Source organism: Apis florea, unplaced genomic scaffold (genome assembly GCF_048593485.1).
Source record: "Apis florea isolate Af1SG1 unplaced genomic scaffold, ASM4859348v1 contig_2350_pilon, whole genome shotgun sequence".
NCBI lineage: Eukaryota > Metazoa > Arthropoda > Insecta > Hymenoptera > Apidae > Apis > Apis florea.
The window spans coordinates 8,426,830-8,442,196 of NW_028256565.1; the positions used below are offsets into that span (position 1 = coordinate 8,426,830).

General features: G+C 36.1%; 1 protein-coding gene across 5 annotated transcripts in view; it reads left to right on the plus strand.

Annotated features, from left to right (window-relative positions):
- Ppn (proteoglycan-like sulfated glycoprotein papilin) overlaps positions 1-15,367 on the plus strand; it is a 126,020-nt gene that overhangs the window by 95,052 nt on the left and 15,601 nt on the right. For all 5 annotated transcript variants that reach the window (XM_086904500.1, XM_086904501.1, XM_086904502.1 and 2 more), the window contains exons 4-14: positions 2,480-2,540; positions 9,867-9,949; positions 10,620-10,770; positions 10,943-11,066; positions 11,329-11,409; positions 11,512-11,684; positions 12,144-12,279; positions 12,857-13,200; positions 13,483-13,662; positions 13,879-14,049; positions 14,670-14,852. In XM_086904500.1, the coding sequence (XP_086760626.1) occupies positions 2,480-2,540; positions 9,867-9,949; positions 10,620-10,770; positions 10,943-11,066; positions 11,329-11,409; positions 11,512-11,684; positions 12,144-12,279; positions 12,857-13,200; positions 13,483-13,662; positions 13,879-14,049; positions 14,670-14,852 (1,687 nt within the window). The remainder of the gene's footprint in view (positions 1-2,479; positions 2,541-9,866; positions 9,950-10,619; positions 10,771-10,942; positions 11,067-11,328; positions 11,410-11,511; positions 11,685-12,143; positions 12,280-12,856; positions 13,201-13,482; positions 13,663-13,878; positions 14,050-14,669; positions 14,853-15,367) is intronic.

Genomic DNA, 15,367 nt, shown 5'->3' on the forward strand with positions numbered 1-15,367 from the left:
TCCAGCCGAACTGAGAGTATCGAGAAAAAAAAAAAAAAAAAGAGGATAAAATTACAATGTCTTGCACAAGTTGCTAGAATCCTCTTCTATTTCCATGATCGCGTGTTTAATATTCACGAGGTTTTTTCCTCGCATTTACAATTTTCTTTTAATATTAATTACGGGATAACTGGAAGACGGTGTTGAAACCGCCCCAACTCTCGTTTCTCGAAACGTTTTCAATCCGTCGCCCCCCCCCCTCCCCCCTCCCCCTCGCTGAAAATTAATGGAAAATTAATTTTTTATCCCATCATTTCTCGGTGGAGAGAGATGGGTTTGCACAAATTCAATCCGGCCTTGCCGCCTTGAATTTCTCCACGCTTCGAGGACTTTTCCGCGGGTATTTTTTGACGGGGGCCAACTTCTTGCCCACCAAGAATCACGGTAAATCCTTCTTATCCGAGGCTTGCTCCCGGCCAAGATTAATCGCGGGCGCTTCCGGTTCTGTCGTCTTTGAGGAGGCGACGACCTCAAAGGATATATTCCTTCGGTTGGAAGGACGGGAAGTGGCTGGTTCGCGAATTTCGTTACGTAAATGAAATACGTGGAAAGGGGGGGAGGGGAGAGAAAATCGTACGAGTGGAACGATCTAACAGGTATCGAAGAAATCGAGAGCTAATAACACGTTCGAGGGAACGTGAAAGCTAGGGCTAATCGTATCTCGTGAAAGCAGCGTTTGGAATGATCCGATACAGAGGTTTTCAATTCATCCTTTGTGGATCCTCGCGGTGGATAAATATTATATTATATCGTATTGTTGCAGATTGTTAAAATGACGGAATTATTAATGAAACTGTTTATTTGGAAACGGTTTATTGATCAAAATTTGATCGTGCTAGTTTGTAGGATGGATGTTCCGTGTTTGACGATTGGGAAAAATATCGAGTTTAATTTAAATTTATCGTTATTAAAATTTGTAAAATTGATCTCTGAATTCTTATTATTTTTATAGTATAATTTATATAGGAGAAAAATAATTTTTTTTTTTTAATGATGCACAATATATTTTTATGATACATATAATTAACTTGATAAAGTTGTATTTAATTATTTTTAAAACGAAATATTTAATTACCGTGTTAAGAATGAATTTACATATTTATAGATCTTTTTATTACGCATGCAACAATCTTAGTTTAATCCGATGTACAAACACGCGAGACTTCACTCTCCAATGCATCTTCATTTATTTTAGAGAAATTATTTTAGAGAAATTAATCAATAGGTGAGTTGTATCAATTTAACGAGCTTTGGGATTTAATGACGTAGCTTGAATAATCATGGCGAATCCTTAGAGATACGTGCAGATTGAGAACCGCTGAGATAGAGAACCGTGTCGTAGGTCAAGCTTAATCGCGGTGCATTACGGTTCTTTTCAGTTTACGATCAAATACTCGCGATTTCTCAGAACTAAATTTCGAAACAGAGTTTCTGCGTAATTTTAGATAGCACGAGGTTGATTAATTTAACGGGGGATCGATTATATTGGAAGGTGGCAAGGAAATTGCGAAAGTGTTTACGATTCTTCTGATCGAATATATTGAAATTCGTCGGCAACTTCATAGAAATAATTAGTGATTCGTTGTGTCAAAAAAATTAATAAATAATTCATAATAAAAATAATAATTATCGTTCATTCTCGGATTCATCAGATGTATGCAATTATCCTAGTTTCAAATAATAGTTTCAGACAGAAATTGTGTCATCAACACGATTATTTACAAAATATTTTAATCCATCGAAGAGAAATTGAAAGGAAATTCAATTTAAAGTATCAAATATTTTTTTTCCCGTTTCTTCACTCTCTCTACACAGAAAAGAATAAAAAAAGATATCTTTTTCGAAAGTAATTTTCAAAGCTGCGTTTTAAAAATCCCAGCGAATAGTTCAATTGATCCGAGCTGTGCTTTAAACTGCGCTTTAAGTGCATTAAAAACTGATACGTTACATTCGTTTCACGTGATTTCCAGTGTGAAAATTTCATTCGGACGGAACCGATCGAGGGAGCGCAATTTTCTCGAAAGGATTGCGCGCGAATTATTTAAAAAGCGAGACGGGCGGTGAATCGCATTTTTCGCATTTTTCGACGTCGCTCGTTGGCGGTTAAAAAAGAAAGAATTCTTTCTCGCCCCGTACTTCCTTCGAGTTCCTCCTCGAAAGAAGCTCGTTAACGAGGAACCACCATCGACCAGATTTAACGGAGTGTGAATTTCCGATAGATAGAGATAGAGGGCCGCCATGCTCTCGTTTGATCGTTGGATCTTTGACCGAAATTCGAAGATTCGAATGGTATGGAGAAATATTATTGGCAATACAAATTTTCAAATGGAACGGAGACGATTAGGTTTCAGATGATAGAGATTCTAAGCCGATTAAATTTTGCAGGAATTGTGGGAAAAAAAGAGGAATTAATTACTAGAATATTATTTTATCATTGCAGCGACAATGGGTACAGCAGGTGCACCGGTGCATCGAGGCGATTCTTCTCCTGCAACATTCAGGTAAGCGAAATAAATGTGGCATATTGCATAATTCATGTAATATTGCACGATGATGATACGTATGAATTAATTCATAGAATATTAAATCCAACGAAATTTACTAATGATACGTTCATAATTTACAAATCAAAATTAATTTTTGATATGTTATTTTAAAATTTATCTTGACAATTACTGTAAAGATTCTCCAAACTAGTTCTCTTCATTTGACTAAAGTAGTAGTAGTGATACGATTTTACTTTCTTTTTTTTTTTTTTTATATAAATGTAAAATATGTAGATCAATTATTAATTTGTACAGGCGAAAGAAGATTTATACGGTTCGCTTTAAATTGGACAATCTATTAAAAGATGACGAGGCATCGACCCATGATCGCTTCAATTATTTGCATCTGCATGATCAATAAATCTAATACCGTACTCTATTGTTCTCTAGCGTTGACCGATATTTTTGCTTTTTCTATACAGCTGTTATTATGCTAGTCCCGGTCGAATAAATGGAGAATTGTGTTTCGATACAGAAATTAACAAGAAAATTGTATAATAATGATAATAATCGTAACAAGTTTATCAGCTTATTACACCGATCAAACATTGCCGATTAGATTTACATTATCTATGCTATCTACTAACCGATAATTTTCGTGAATTTTCAATCGAATTCCACTTCTGTATTAATAAAAAAATTCTGTGTAATTACGCGAATTTTACTCATTGAGAAATTTTCTTTCTGAATTTTATTAATTTACGTCTCCAACAGTGGAGTAGTAAGTAATTTCTCAAATTTAATCTGCATCTTTTATTACGATCAATTTTTAGCCTTTCTTCAAAGAGAAAGTAAGGATTAGAAGAATCATTGCAAAAGAGTGAAAATCCTTGAATGACTTAAAATGACATTTAAAAACTGCCTAATCTATAAGATAATAAATTTATAAAATTTTTAATCTTCGATTATAAGAGAATTTCTCTCCAGATATTTTTAACTATGTAAAAATTCTCTTAATTTCTGCCGGCCGTTTAATTTATAAAACCGATCATTCATTAACGTGAGAATATACACGTGCACGTCCCTAACCTTTGAATATGTCGGTCAATTTCTCGCGGATCGGTTCGACGGTCTTTAATAAAATGATTTATACCATTATTCAATTCCGTTCGTTAAATGTCAGCCGCAGCGTGGTTGAACTCTGAACCATCCTCCAATCATCTCCCCAAGATGACAACCGTTTCACCGTGTGGCCCTTCGAAAGAATCCTTTCGTTTCTTCATCGCGTGTGACTCGATGGATCGATCCGACTGTTATCATTCTCGATGGCTGTGGCGCGCACACCCGTGCCCATACCCTGTCCAACTTTCATTTAAAACCACTTAATCAAACCGATACTGTTAATCTTCTTTGTTCCTTTCTCCCCTTCATTTTGACAAATTGATTCGACCATCGATCCATCCACAGTGATTCCGATTGCCTGGAAAATTGATGAGAAGAAAATTTTAATCCTCCAGCTGTACTTTGCTCTTTATTTTAGCAGTAATATTCTTATATTTTATTTTTGAACTGTAAGTTGTGAGAATTGGTCGCATTCGTGCAATTTGTAGTCAAACGTTATTTAATTTTCGTTGTATCACTATGGTAACTCTGAGATAACGTTAAATAATATACGTGTAAAAATTTTCAATGCTCACGAATAACTTTGATCCTGACATGTATATATTATGCAAATTTTTATCATTTCATTTAAGACCGATATTTGAATTATTATTAATTACTCTTTTTAATATGCACGATCATCTTTGAATTGAAAATTAATAACCAATTCGTTTGTCACGAAGAATATGCGACGTCGGAGTAATGCAGTGTAACAAAAACGTATAAAGGATAAATATAAGGCTGGCTCGCTTCTCTTCGCTCATTTCATCATTCGAAACACTTTCCAAAACAAAATCATTCGTCGCGATAAATTTCTGGAACGATACAAAAATACTGGCGATGACGCGTCATTCAACGAGCCATTCAAAATGAAACTAGATGGAATTATCGATTAATAACCAGACGAAGGATTAATAGTCGGTGACAAGCAACCGGTTCCTGGAACCGTGCCATTTCACCCTGGAGTCGTAAGGGGTCACCAGGACGCCGTAAAATCCAGGTAGCACCAGCCATCACGATCGTTTCTCGGTGCATCTATTCGGTTGATGGACTCTTCGACCCCTTGGCGGGCCACGAGCAGGGATTAAAAGTTTATGGCCCCGTTTTAAGATCGCCTTCTCGCGAGGGAACACTAAATCTTGCCCCGAGAAGCGTTCAGGAGTGGATTCGGTAGTCCACGTTGAACGATCCCCTGCAATCGTAAACACACGTGAAGACGTAGATACGGTTGAGCGGTCGTCGAGTAAAGATCCAAGTTTAAATTCTGGATTCATTCTGGTTTGATTATATTTATTTTGATCGTTTTTTTGCTTGTTGAAGAGAGAGGATTTTGTTTTTAGCAAGATTATTTTTGATAGATTTTGATAGATTTGATAGTGCATCTAGTGCATTCTCTTCGTTTCCAAGTATAATTTTAATAGATATGATGAGATTTACTTATTCGATTGCGTTAAACTAATATCTTTAGGTTAATAATAGATCTGTTTATTCGCTTCAAACATTTTTAATGTTTTGAACTTTTAAAAATATCACAAAAGTTAGAGTTTATTGACATTCCTACTTTATTATCCAATAGATTTTTAAAATAATTGTTAAAAAGTTTTTTATTAGCAGTTAAGATGAAACTAAAATTTCATCTATCACGTATGTGATTGAAACTTTCTTTTTTAATTCATGGAAAGAAGTAAAACTGAAATATAAAATATAACGAGTTTGATATCTTTCATTCAATGGCTTCATTACCAAAGTACTACTTACTTTAGAATCAAACAATGAAACAGAAATATCTGAGTAACTTTAAAGTATTGTAAGCATATTGTTAGCAGTTCAAGTGGCTATAGAAGCAGCAGTCCTAATTTTTATTATCTCGTTATTGATCGATCTTCAGCCAGAAGAAAAAAAAAACCACACAAGGATCTCGAATGAGATTTCTCTTTCTGGGTTAAAAATTAATTTATCCACACACTCACACAAACACACACGTGCGAGTCACACAAGAGCCACGAGATTTCCCCTTCGTCGATAATTGAACCTACGTCGCATCAATTTTCACGAACACCCACCAATCCAGCTATCCCACGACTTTAATTTAATTTTCCCAAGTCACGAACCCCTCTATCCAGCCTATACTAAGACACAGAGAACTACTTGGAGAACTGAATCACTTGGTTCAACCCTCGTCCAGGAAGATTCCATGTGAAAATGTATTTCTGAAAGTCACGTAGCCCCCATAAAAATTATTTCCTCGATGTAGCGAAACTTGCCATCCTTCCAATTATTTTTCTCCTTCGATCGATCTCTCTTGAACTCAAACACAATATTATTCCTTGCAAGTGTGTTTCTTCAAGACCTGTGGATCAAAATTAAACTTATTGAAAGAGATATTTTCAGAAGATAAAGGTTTAAAAAGAAGGAAGATGTATAAAATTTCTATCAGATACACCATCGTTCGATTAATTTAATGCCACGAATAATACGAGAGGGGTCAAGTTGTAGGTGTGGAATCACGCAAAAGAAGAGGATACGATCGAAAATCGTTGCGTAGCTTTAAACATCCTTTAATGATTTTTGATCAGCAACAATATGGGCCGGCCACGTGCATAGTGCACTGTCGTAGACGCTAAAATTTATGAACGGCCGCCCATTATACGGCGTGGAACTCGCGAAGTATTAACTTCGTTAAAGCGACGTGCTAAATGAAAGGGGCCGCAAGTTGCTGTTATGCGTTCACGACCTATGCATATCGATCGCTGATTCATCCACGTAATACATAATCAGGCTTAACTGTGCATAAATATTCATTTTGGCTTAAATGTCATAAATATCCTCAATAATATTTTCCCCAATATAATTGTATATTTTTTTAATATCGTGAAAAGGTCAATTTAAAAACTTGCCGTCACTCTATTCTATTAGATATTGTAACATGGAAACGCTGTTGGTTGACGCAACACTCCAAGTATGTCGATTAATTAATTCGCTTCTTACACGAGGAAGCGTGTAAAATGTTAGGAAATCGAGCGAGTAAAAAGAATCCACTTATAGAATATATATTTCCAGAAATTTCAGTTATTTTTTAAATCCAATTTCGAACAATTGTGAATATATTCAAATTCTATTCCATCTCTTCTCCGCCAATAATATTTCATTAATCTCGCGTTAAGCGCGAAGAAACTCGGCCAGTTTCTCCAACAATTGCTCCCTAATAATTTATTAACACTGGGCAAACCACTGGCTAAAACCACTGGTCGTTTAATCACATTCACCGTGGAAAATGGCGTGTCCCCCTACATTCCTAGGGAATTGAACGGCCGCCAGGCCACTTGGAATATCAGGGCCGATTCATTTCTCGCCACGAATTGCTCGTCGTTGCAAAAATTCCTCTCCCCACGGGCGGGCGCCCATTGTTCTCGCCTCCTCCTCCTCCTCCCCCCCCTCCCCCTTTGTCCCGCTACCGCGAAACATTTCGTAATTAGTAACAATGCCTGCCGGCTAAACAGAGAGATTATTGAACGGCGGAAACTCCCTGTGGAGACTTCGGTGGATGAAAGCTTGGATCGAGGAATAAATAATAAACGGAAAAAGGGGCCAAAGAAGATGGATTTCTTTAACGAGGAGAACCTTTAATTGCGAGTCTTTCGCGATTGCGGGAAAGATCTCTTATTTTCCAGATTGCCTCTCGTGATTTTTGTCGCTGAATTTTCTGGTTCATGATTCGAGTCAGAGGAATGGGGAAAATTGATAAAATTGAAGATCAATCGATATAATTTTTCGTCTCGAGGAAAATTGATGATCGTTAAGTCGAATAATCTGTTTTCCACTGTAATAGAAATTTCAAGATTATTAAAAATTAATCGTATGTAATTTGGTGAATTCTTTACTTCGCTACGTTTATTTAACGGTTCCAATATCGATATAAGAATAACACTCTATGACATATGACGAAGAAATTATACGACAAATCCCCGAGAGATCTGTGAAACTGTGAATAAAGTATCGCTACATCGAACTGATAATAAACTAGGATTTGAATCTAGGTCTTTCGCTTGTCAAACGATTGCTTTACCAATTGGGCTATTTGATCGAATAAATTCTTCTTCCTTGCATCCAATACTATCGATGTAAGTAACCACGTCGTAAATACATGAGATCTCTGTTTAGAATCTGTTTATACATCTTCTATCTTAAATTCTTTCAATATAGAAAATAGACGATTTGTTGGGTATCGCGAGCCTCGAAACCTTTTTTTGAAAAAAGAAAGGGACGTCACGTGTAACATTCTTCGAAACTAAGCCCGTGCATCTTTTCTCTTTATTCCATGCTGAAAGATGTTTGAAGGGAGGGGGGAGTGAACGACACCTGGCAAAGACAAATGGCGCATAAAAGATCGGAACAAACAGAAGACGCTCCGCATATTCGTCTCCCAAACATGAGATATTGCGATTCTTTCGAGGATTACAGCCAGCTTGCGCTGAATAGATGACAGAGCGATCGGTATACTTTAATATTCCCCGTGTCCATAAATCGCATGGAAAACAGAAAACAGAAAATTGAATTATTCCAAATGTTATTCTTCGCGATAGATTTCTGGCTTTGTTCATTGATAATTTCGCTAATAAAATCCTTTATTACCCTTACTGCCATCGATCTTCCTTACATCTTTTCAAGAATTTTTCAAACTTCTTCTAAAAGTCGCGAATTACCTCGAAATAGTGTGAATCTCCATTAAAGGACAAATCCTACTTTTCATATCAATAAAAACATTCGCGATCAATTCGTTCGACGAGATTTCTTTTCAGACCCTTGAAAACTGTGAACCATCGTGAACGATTGTGATCCGAATTCAAGGTCAATCGGTAGAGAGAGGAAACGGTTCGCCGTAAATCAGATTGGGGTCGTGGGATCTTTGACATGGTTTCGGGCTCGCGGGTTTCGCGATCGAGATTTTTTTTTCCTTTGCGGTCACCGAACGGACCTGGTTTCATTCGATGGGCCCCACCCCTTTCCACGCGTCCCCGCAAGGAACCCCTCGTCATAAATCCTCCGGTAGGTATCCTCGTGCGTGCTGTACCAGTTTCACAGGGACCATCTTCTCTTTTTTTTTTTTTTTTTTTTACATCACCTCGATTTATCGGTATTACCTGAACAACTTCTATCGTATCGTATCCTCTTGTATCTTGTGTTGTAGTCTCGAACCATCTAATTTTTCTATGATGGCGGAGATAGTCTGTACGTAGAGGGAGGAGGGTCGTTCTAGGGAGAGGAAATTTAGAGCTGTGTCTGATGATATCATCGAGGGTCGTTGGAATTGTGGTGTTGTTTGTTTGAATCGTTGAAGGGGAGCATTGAGATTTTCTTTATTGTGTTCTGGTATTGTTTCAGAGCTTGGGATTTAGGGGATTATATACGATTAATTTGATGGATTGAAATAATGATTTTGTACGTGACGTTTACGTGGCCTTGGATTCGTTTTTTTTCCCCTGGAATATTTATAGGAGAAAGTATTTCGAAATATTGAACACAGTAATTGTAAAAAAAAAAAAAAAAAATGGAATGTTTGTCTATGTGTTTGATAGAGATACTAGTCACTTGTGACCAAGCACGTTTTCCAATCTTCATCCTTACCCCTCGCATATTTCTTCGCGAAGGAGGTTTTTCCCTCTGATTTGTTACGATATTTATGAAATTCTCGTTTCACGCAGTTTCATGGACGGAAAAATAGAAGAACAGGAAAACGACGTGAAAGCATGGCATTTGTAACCGAAAGCTTTTCGAGGATTTTCTTTATTCTCCCTCTGTTAATCTGGAAATGATTCATCATCAATTTCTATCTTCCATTTTCTAAATGTGATTATCAATATTTCAATTTTCAATATTCAACTAATCTCTCTAATACTTCAATTAAATTGAGCTTTATTATAATTAACTTTAATAAGCTTCATTGCAAATTTAACTCGGACAAGTTTTTGTTCAATTGCAAAGTAAAATGTATTAAAAATTGTATCAAAATCATTGGCTTCAATTTCTGGATCCCAAAAATTAATTATACTTTAACTTTCACGAACAAAAATAATTTTCCTCCCTTGGAATTAGCAACGAATTATTAAATTAGAATAAAACTCGTCGAAAGATAATTTCTAGATAATTTATTAACACGCTTCCTTCCGTTCCTTTGTCCAGGAATGTCCGGGCGAGGCGAAGGACTTCCGTGCGGAGCAGTGCGCGGAATTTAACAGCGTGCCATTCGAGGGAATTTACTACGAGTGAGTATAATCGAAAACGATCTCCGTGACGTTCTGTCAGCGTATCGGTGGAAATCGTTTTGAAATCCCGATCCTGATTTATCCCTTCTTCCACGTCATGTTTGACGATGGAAGACCGTGACCTCTTCACGTCCAGATCTAATTCCAAGTTGAAATCTATCCTCGTTTTAATTCGTGTCTTCACGTGTCGTTGATACTTGAATCGTTATCGAAAACTATTCTTTTGATACGTTTTAAAATATATATCTTTATACTTAAAGGATACTAAAGCGAATATTCTTTTGATTATCTTTTCGAAGAGTAACATGATGAAAAGATGGTGCGATTTTGTTACGCTTTTCTTCATTCAAGGTCGCAAAATAAATTTGAATAAGACAGTCATCGCTGTTATTATAAATTTACATCACAATTCGCCTTCATAAATATTATTGTACGTCGCTTCCAACACAAAAGACGATAATCGGACACGAATTGATCAAAATTACGCGTGTATCATTTTTTTCATCTCACGAAACAGCAACAAAATTTAATTTTCACTCTACAAACGATCTCCATTGGATATTTGTTAAACTTTTCGAAAGAGGAGATCGAGCCAGTTATCGATGGCGATCGGTGGATCTCCTCTGGTGAGCAACAATGGTGAGACTAATCAGTGCAAAATCATTCGCAGTTGGATTCCGTACACGGGCGGGCCGAACAAGTGCGAATTGAATTGCATGCCACGAGGCGAGCGTTTCTTCTACAGACACAAACTGATGGTGATAGACGGGACGCCATGCGAGGTGGAGAAGAACGACGTCTGTGTCGGAGGCAAATGCATGGTGAGTTAAACGATCCTCAAGTGATCGAGGCCGTTGTCCATTCCTCTTTGAATCGAATCGTGTGGGCAATTGAGTAAAAATTAAATTAAATTTCGTTATTGTTATCCGTGGGTAATTCGTAATAAAAATATCAATAATTGCTTTAACGTGTAATTGTTGTTTGATTGGTTAGCCTGTTGGATGTGACATGATGCTTGGAAGCGAGGTGAAGGAGGATACTTGCAGGGAATGTGGAGGAGATGGGTCTAATTGTAATACAGTTTCCGGTTTGTTCGATACGGATGATCTTCAAGCGGGTAAATGAAAGTATTTGTATTAAACAATATTCTTCTCGTCTTGCCGTAGTACTAGGTCAAATTTGATTTAGATTGTGTCACTTGTCGTTCTTCGTAATTGAAATAAAATATCAATTGAACTTTTATAGTGCGATTGATGTGCAATTAAAGATTAGAAAATAAGATACATTTTAAGAAAAAAGGATTATTATATAATTAAGAGCATATTGTGAAATGTAACTACAAAATTATCTTTTTTTTTTTTCTATTAAACATCCTCCAGGATACATCGATATCATACTGATTCCCAAAGGAGCAACGAACGTTGTGATAAGAGAGATCGAACCCTCGAATAATTATTTAGGTGAGTAAACTTTGAATATCGTAATGATCCATAATTACCATCATACCCGGTGATTAAACGTTGACGAGACCCGCCACGTTTTAACACGTTTTATACCGGCAGCTATTAGAAACACTTCGGGCCATTATTATCTAAATGGAAACTGGAGGATAGATTTCCCGCGAAGCTTGAAATTCGCCGGGACTATATTCCATTATTCGAGAGATCCGCAAGGTTTCTCAGCACCCGATACCATTACCGCCTTGGGACCGACGAATGAGCCAATTTACGTGGTGGTGAGTGGCTGCATCGCTCTTAAATAGCAAATTACAATGTTATATAGTCAATGAGGATCTGACTATTTTCAAGCATAATATAAAAATCTAAGTATCGAAGAAATTTTTTTTTATTAACAGCAAGCATTGGAATAAATTAGCTTTTTATAAATGATAAATAATTACCTTAAGTTGTACAATGAACCTATATTTCAATTTTTTTACTTAGTCCAAGTAAAAAGTGAATGAGAAGTTGAATCCAAAGGACATTTTACATTATTTTTACTTTATTTAAAAAGAATTCCTCCTTGTGCAAATTTTTTTGAAATGCTTAACAAAAAATGATAATAAAGAATTATCTATCTAAAAATTATCTTCACAAATCCAAATAATCCATTCCTCGATTGTCCGTACAATTTCTTTATAATTCGAGGAATTTCCATCAAGAAGAAGAATAATTCGCGTAATTGTTTTTGACAGCTCCTTTATCAAGACCACAACGTTGGGGTTCACTACGAGTATAGCGTGCCGAGGAGGATTTCCCAGCAAACAGACGCGGATAGCTATACGTGGATAACCGACGAATTTTCCAGCTGTAGCGTGACTTGTGGTGGAGGTAGTATTTCCAAAATTGATATCGTTACAGCTAAATACACGGCGAATGTAATCAATAATCGGATAGCCGGTGTGTGTACGCTTCTATCGATGTTCTCTAAATTTGATCCAGCAATTTACGGAAGGTACAGATGCTCCGGGTTTGATGAAAATTTATTAATTAATATGCTTTCCATTTAATGCATCTCTAAACGGATCATTGGGTCAGTGATTCGAGGGCGAAAATTGTTCATTTTTTGGAAGATTGGAATATTGATTCGATGATGATTTTGTTTCCTTGAAAATGAATTCTTGTTGTCAGAGCATTTTTTTTTGTCAATTCAATCAAATCAATTATAATATTATTATTTTTATATAAAATAATTTAAGTTTGATTAAATTATGAAACATTATAATTAATTATAATTTTTATATCATGTGTTGTAATTAAATGTAATTTGTAATTCATTTATAAATTTGGAATAACACATGTTCAATTTCAATAAATAATAATAATAATAATATAACGAGTAATGTAGATATTTAATAAGATAACGATTACCACTCTTACTTACCTATATAATAATTCTTTTTCGAAGGTTATCAATCGAGACGGGTGGCCTGCGTACGAAAAAGGGATAACCAACCGGTGGATGAGAGCCTTTGCGATCCACAGTTGGAACCAGCTGACACAGAGGCATGCAACGTGGACCCGTGTCCACCTGTGTGGGTGGAGGGCGAATGGGGTCCTTGCAACAAGCACTGCGGCAAAGGAGGTGAGCAGAGCAGAGAGATCAAATGCGAGCAGGTCATCTCCGGTGGAATCCCCACATTGGTGGACGATAGTCAGTGTCTGGAGAAGGTAGGACCAAAAGGGCCGACCAAACAGGAATGTAACAAGGACATACCGTGCCCCCAATTCCACGTGGGACCCTGGAAACCGGTGCGAATTTTTAGAATAAATATTTTTTGATATTTTAAAATTTAAAAGTTTTTACGTTCCAATTTTATCCTCGTTTTAATAATTAATTATATTTATTTTTGGAATACTTAAACGTGATGATGTATCACATATGATTCATTCAATGGAAAAAGCTCTTCAGAATCTTTTGATCTATATACATAATTTGGACACACACACACACACATATATATACAACAAAATAATCATAATTATATAATAAATTAATAATGGTAAATTTTTTTGTATTTTCTTATTACACAGTGTGATCATTTGTGCGGACCGGGCAAGCAAACAAGAAGAGTGACGTGTTACAAGAAGGTGGACGGGAAGATTCAAGTGCTGGAGGATCAGGCATGCGAGGGAGACGTTCCAGAGCGTGAGAAACCTTGCGAATTGAGACCTTGCGCCGGCCTCGACTGGGTCACGTCGGATTGGAGTGGAGTAAGCCCGCAATTTTTCACGCGATACCGCCTAAACCTCTCTCTCGTGGTGTCATTCCATTTAAAATATAGGAGAAAATAAAAGCTTCTGTACGAATATATTTTCGGCAAGCACGAGAGCATGTAAATGAAAATAGTGTCCTATATTTTTTTTCGTGTCACGAATTCGTTCTCTCTTTACGATTATTGCTCGACAACTTTGATCACTTTTCCCCAGTGCGACGACAAATGTGGACTTAGCCAAGAAACCAGGACCACATACTGCGCCACTCAAGATGGAACCGTTTATCCGGATGAAAAATGCAACGTCGAAAAGCCTGAATTGGTGCGAGATTGCGAGAGTAAAAAGGAATGCGAGGTTCTCTGGTTCGCTTCTCAATGGAGCGACGTAAGTTTATTATTTATTGTTAGAATATTAGCAAGTGAAATTCAGCAATTGTTTGTACCCTCTTGCTCCATAATTTATTAATTAACGATACAAGTCAATTGAAAAGTTATAAAATGATAATTTATAAAATTTTCTTCTATAGTTTGACACATTCTGTACGAGTGACAGTGCGCGTCATGAACTTTTCCAAGAAACGTGAAAGATGAAAAAGAATTTTCCGGCTTTTCTTTTGCACGCGTGTTCAGTACAAGTGTTATCGTTAGTATACACAGTCATTTTGAATTTCATTGTATTTTTAATCCCGTGATTTTTGATCCCGCATTTTTGAACGAGCTAATAATTTTATATCAAAAGCTTGTAAATTTTCCTTTCTTTTAATATTAAATTGTTATTGTTAAGCAGATAATTAAAAAAGAAATTGAATTAGGATATATTTGTCTCACAGAAGATAGAAGATAGAAAATAACAATGACAGAATTTGTTATAATAAATTTTCTGTCGGATATTATCGATTTCAAAAATTTAATTTATAATATTTTTTTCACGAAAAAGTTTTGTTCTTACGTATTTTATACATGTCCACATGTGACATTTGACATACAATTACTTCGGTCCCATAGTGTTCAGCGAAATGTGGGTCAGGTGTGCAGACACGCAAGGTGTTCTGTGGTACGTTCGAAGGTGAAACGGTGACGAAAGTGCCGGACGAAAAATGCGACCCGGCCAAGAGATTCAACGACACGAAAAATTGCACAGCCGAAGAGGAGTGCAAAGGAGAATGGTTCGCTGGCCCGTGGAGCAAGGTAATGCATATATTCATTTTGAAATCAACCTCAAGTTTCTGTGGAATTCTTTCTCCGTTCAATGATTTTGAATGATTCCATTCAATGATTCCATTCGAAGATCGAGAATATATAAAATTTCACATAAAAATAAAAATAAAATTCATAAACGAAACTGATAAATTCTGCAATCTCTTATAGTTACAAATAAAGTAAAGGATAAAAGATTTTAATTAAAAAGATATATCAACCATATATAATTTTATGATACTCATTTAACATTAAAATTCCAGGAATTTCATTTTACACGAAGTTTTATCAGCGCTCATTTTCCACATGATTTCCTTGATTTTATGATCTTAATTAACATTATCCTTGAATACTGTTTCGTTGAGAATCAAATAATCTCTCTTATTAATTTCAATATCAATTAATTACTTTTTGTATCGAAATGTTTGAAATTGATTTCATTTTTTAAATACCATAATGAGTATTGATACTTTGGATATTTTCCTTTTTTTTCTGCATTTCATTTC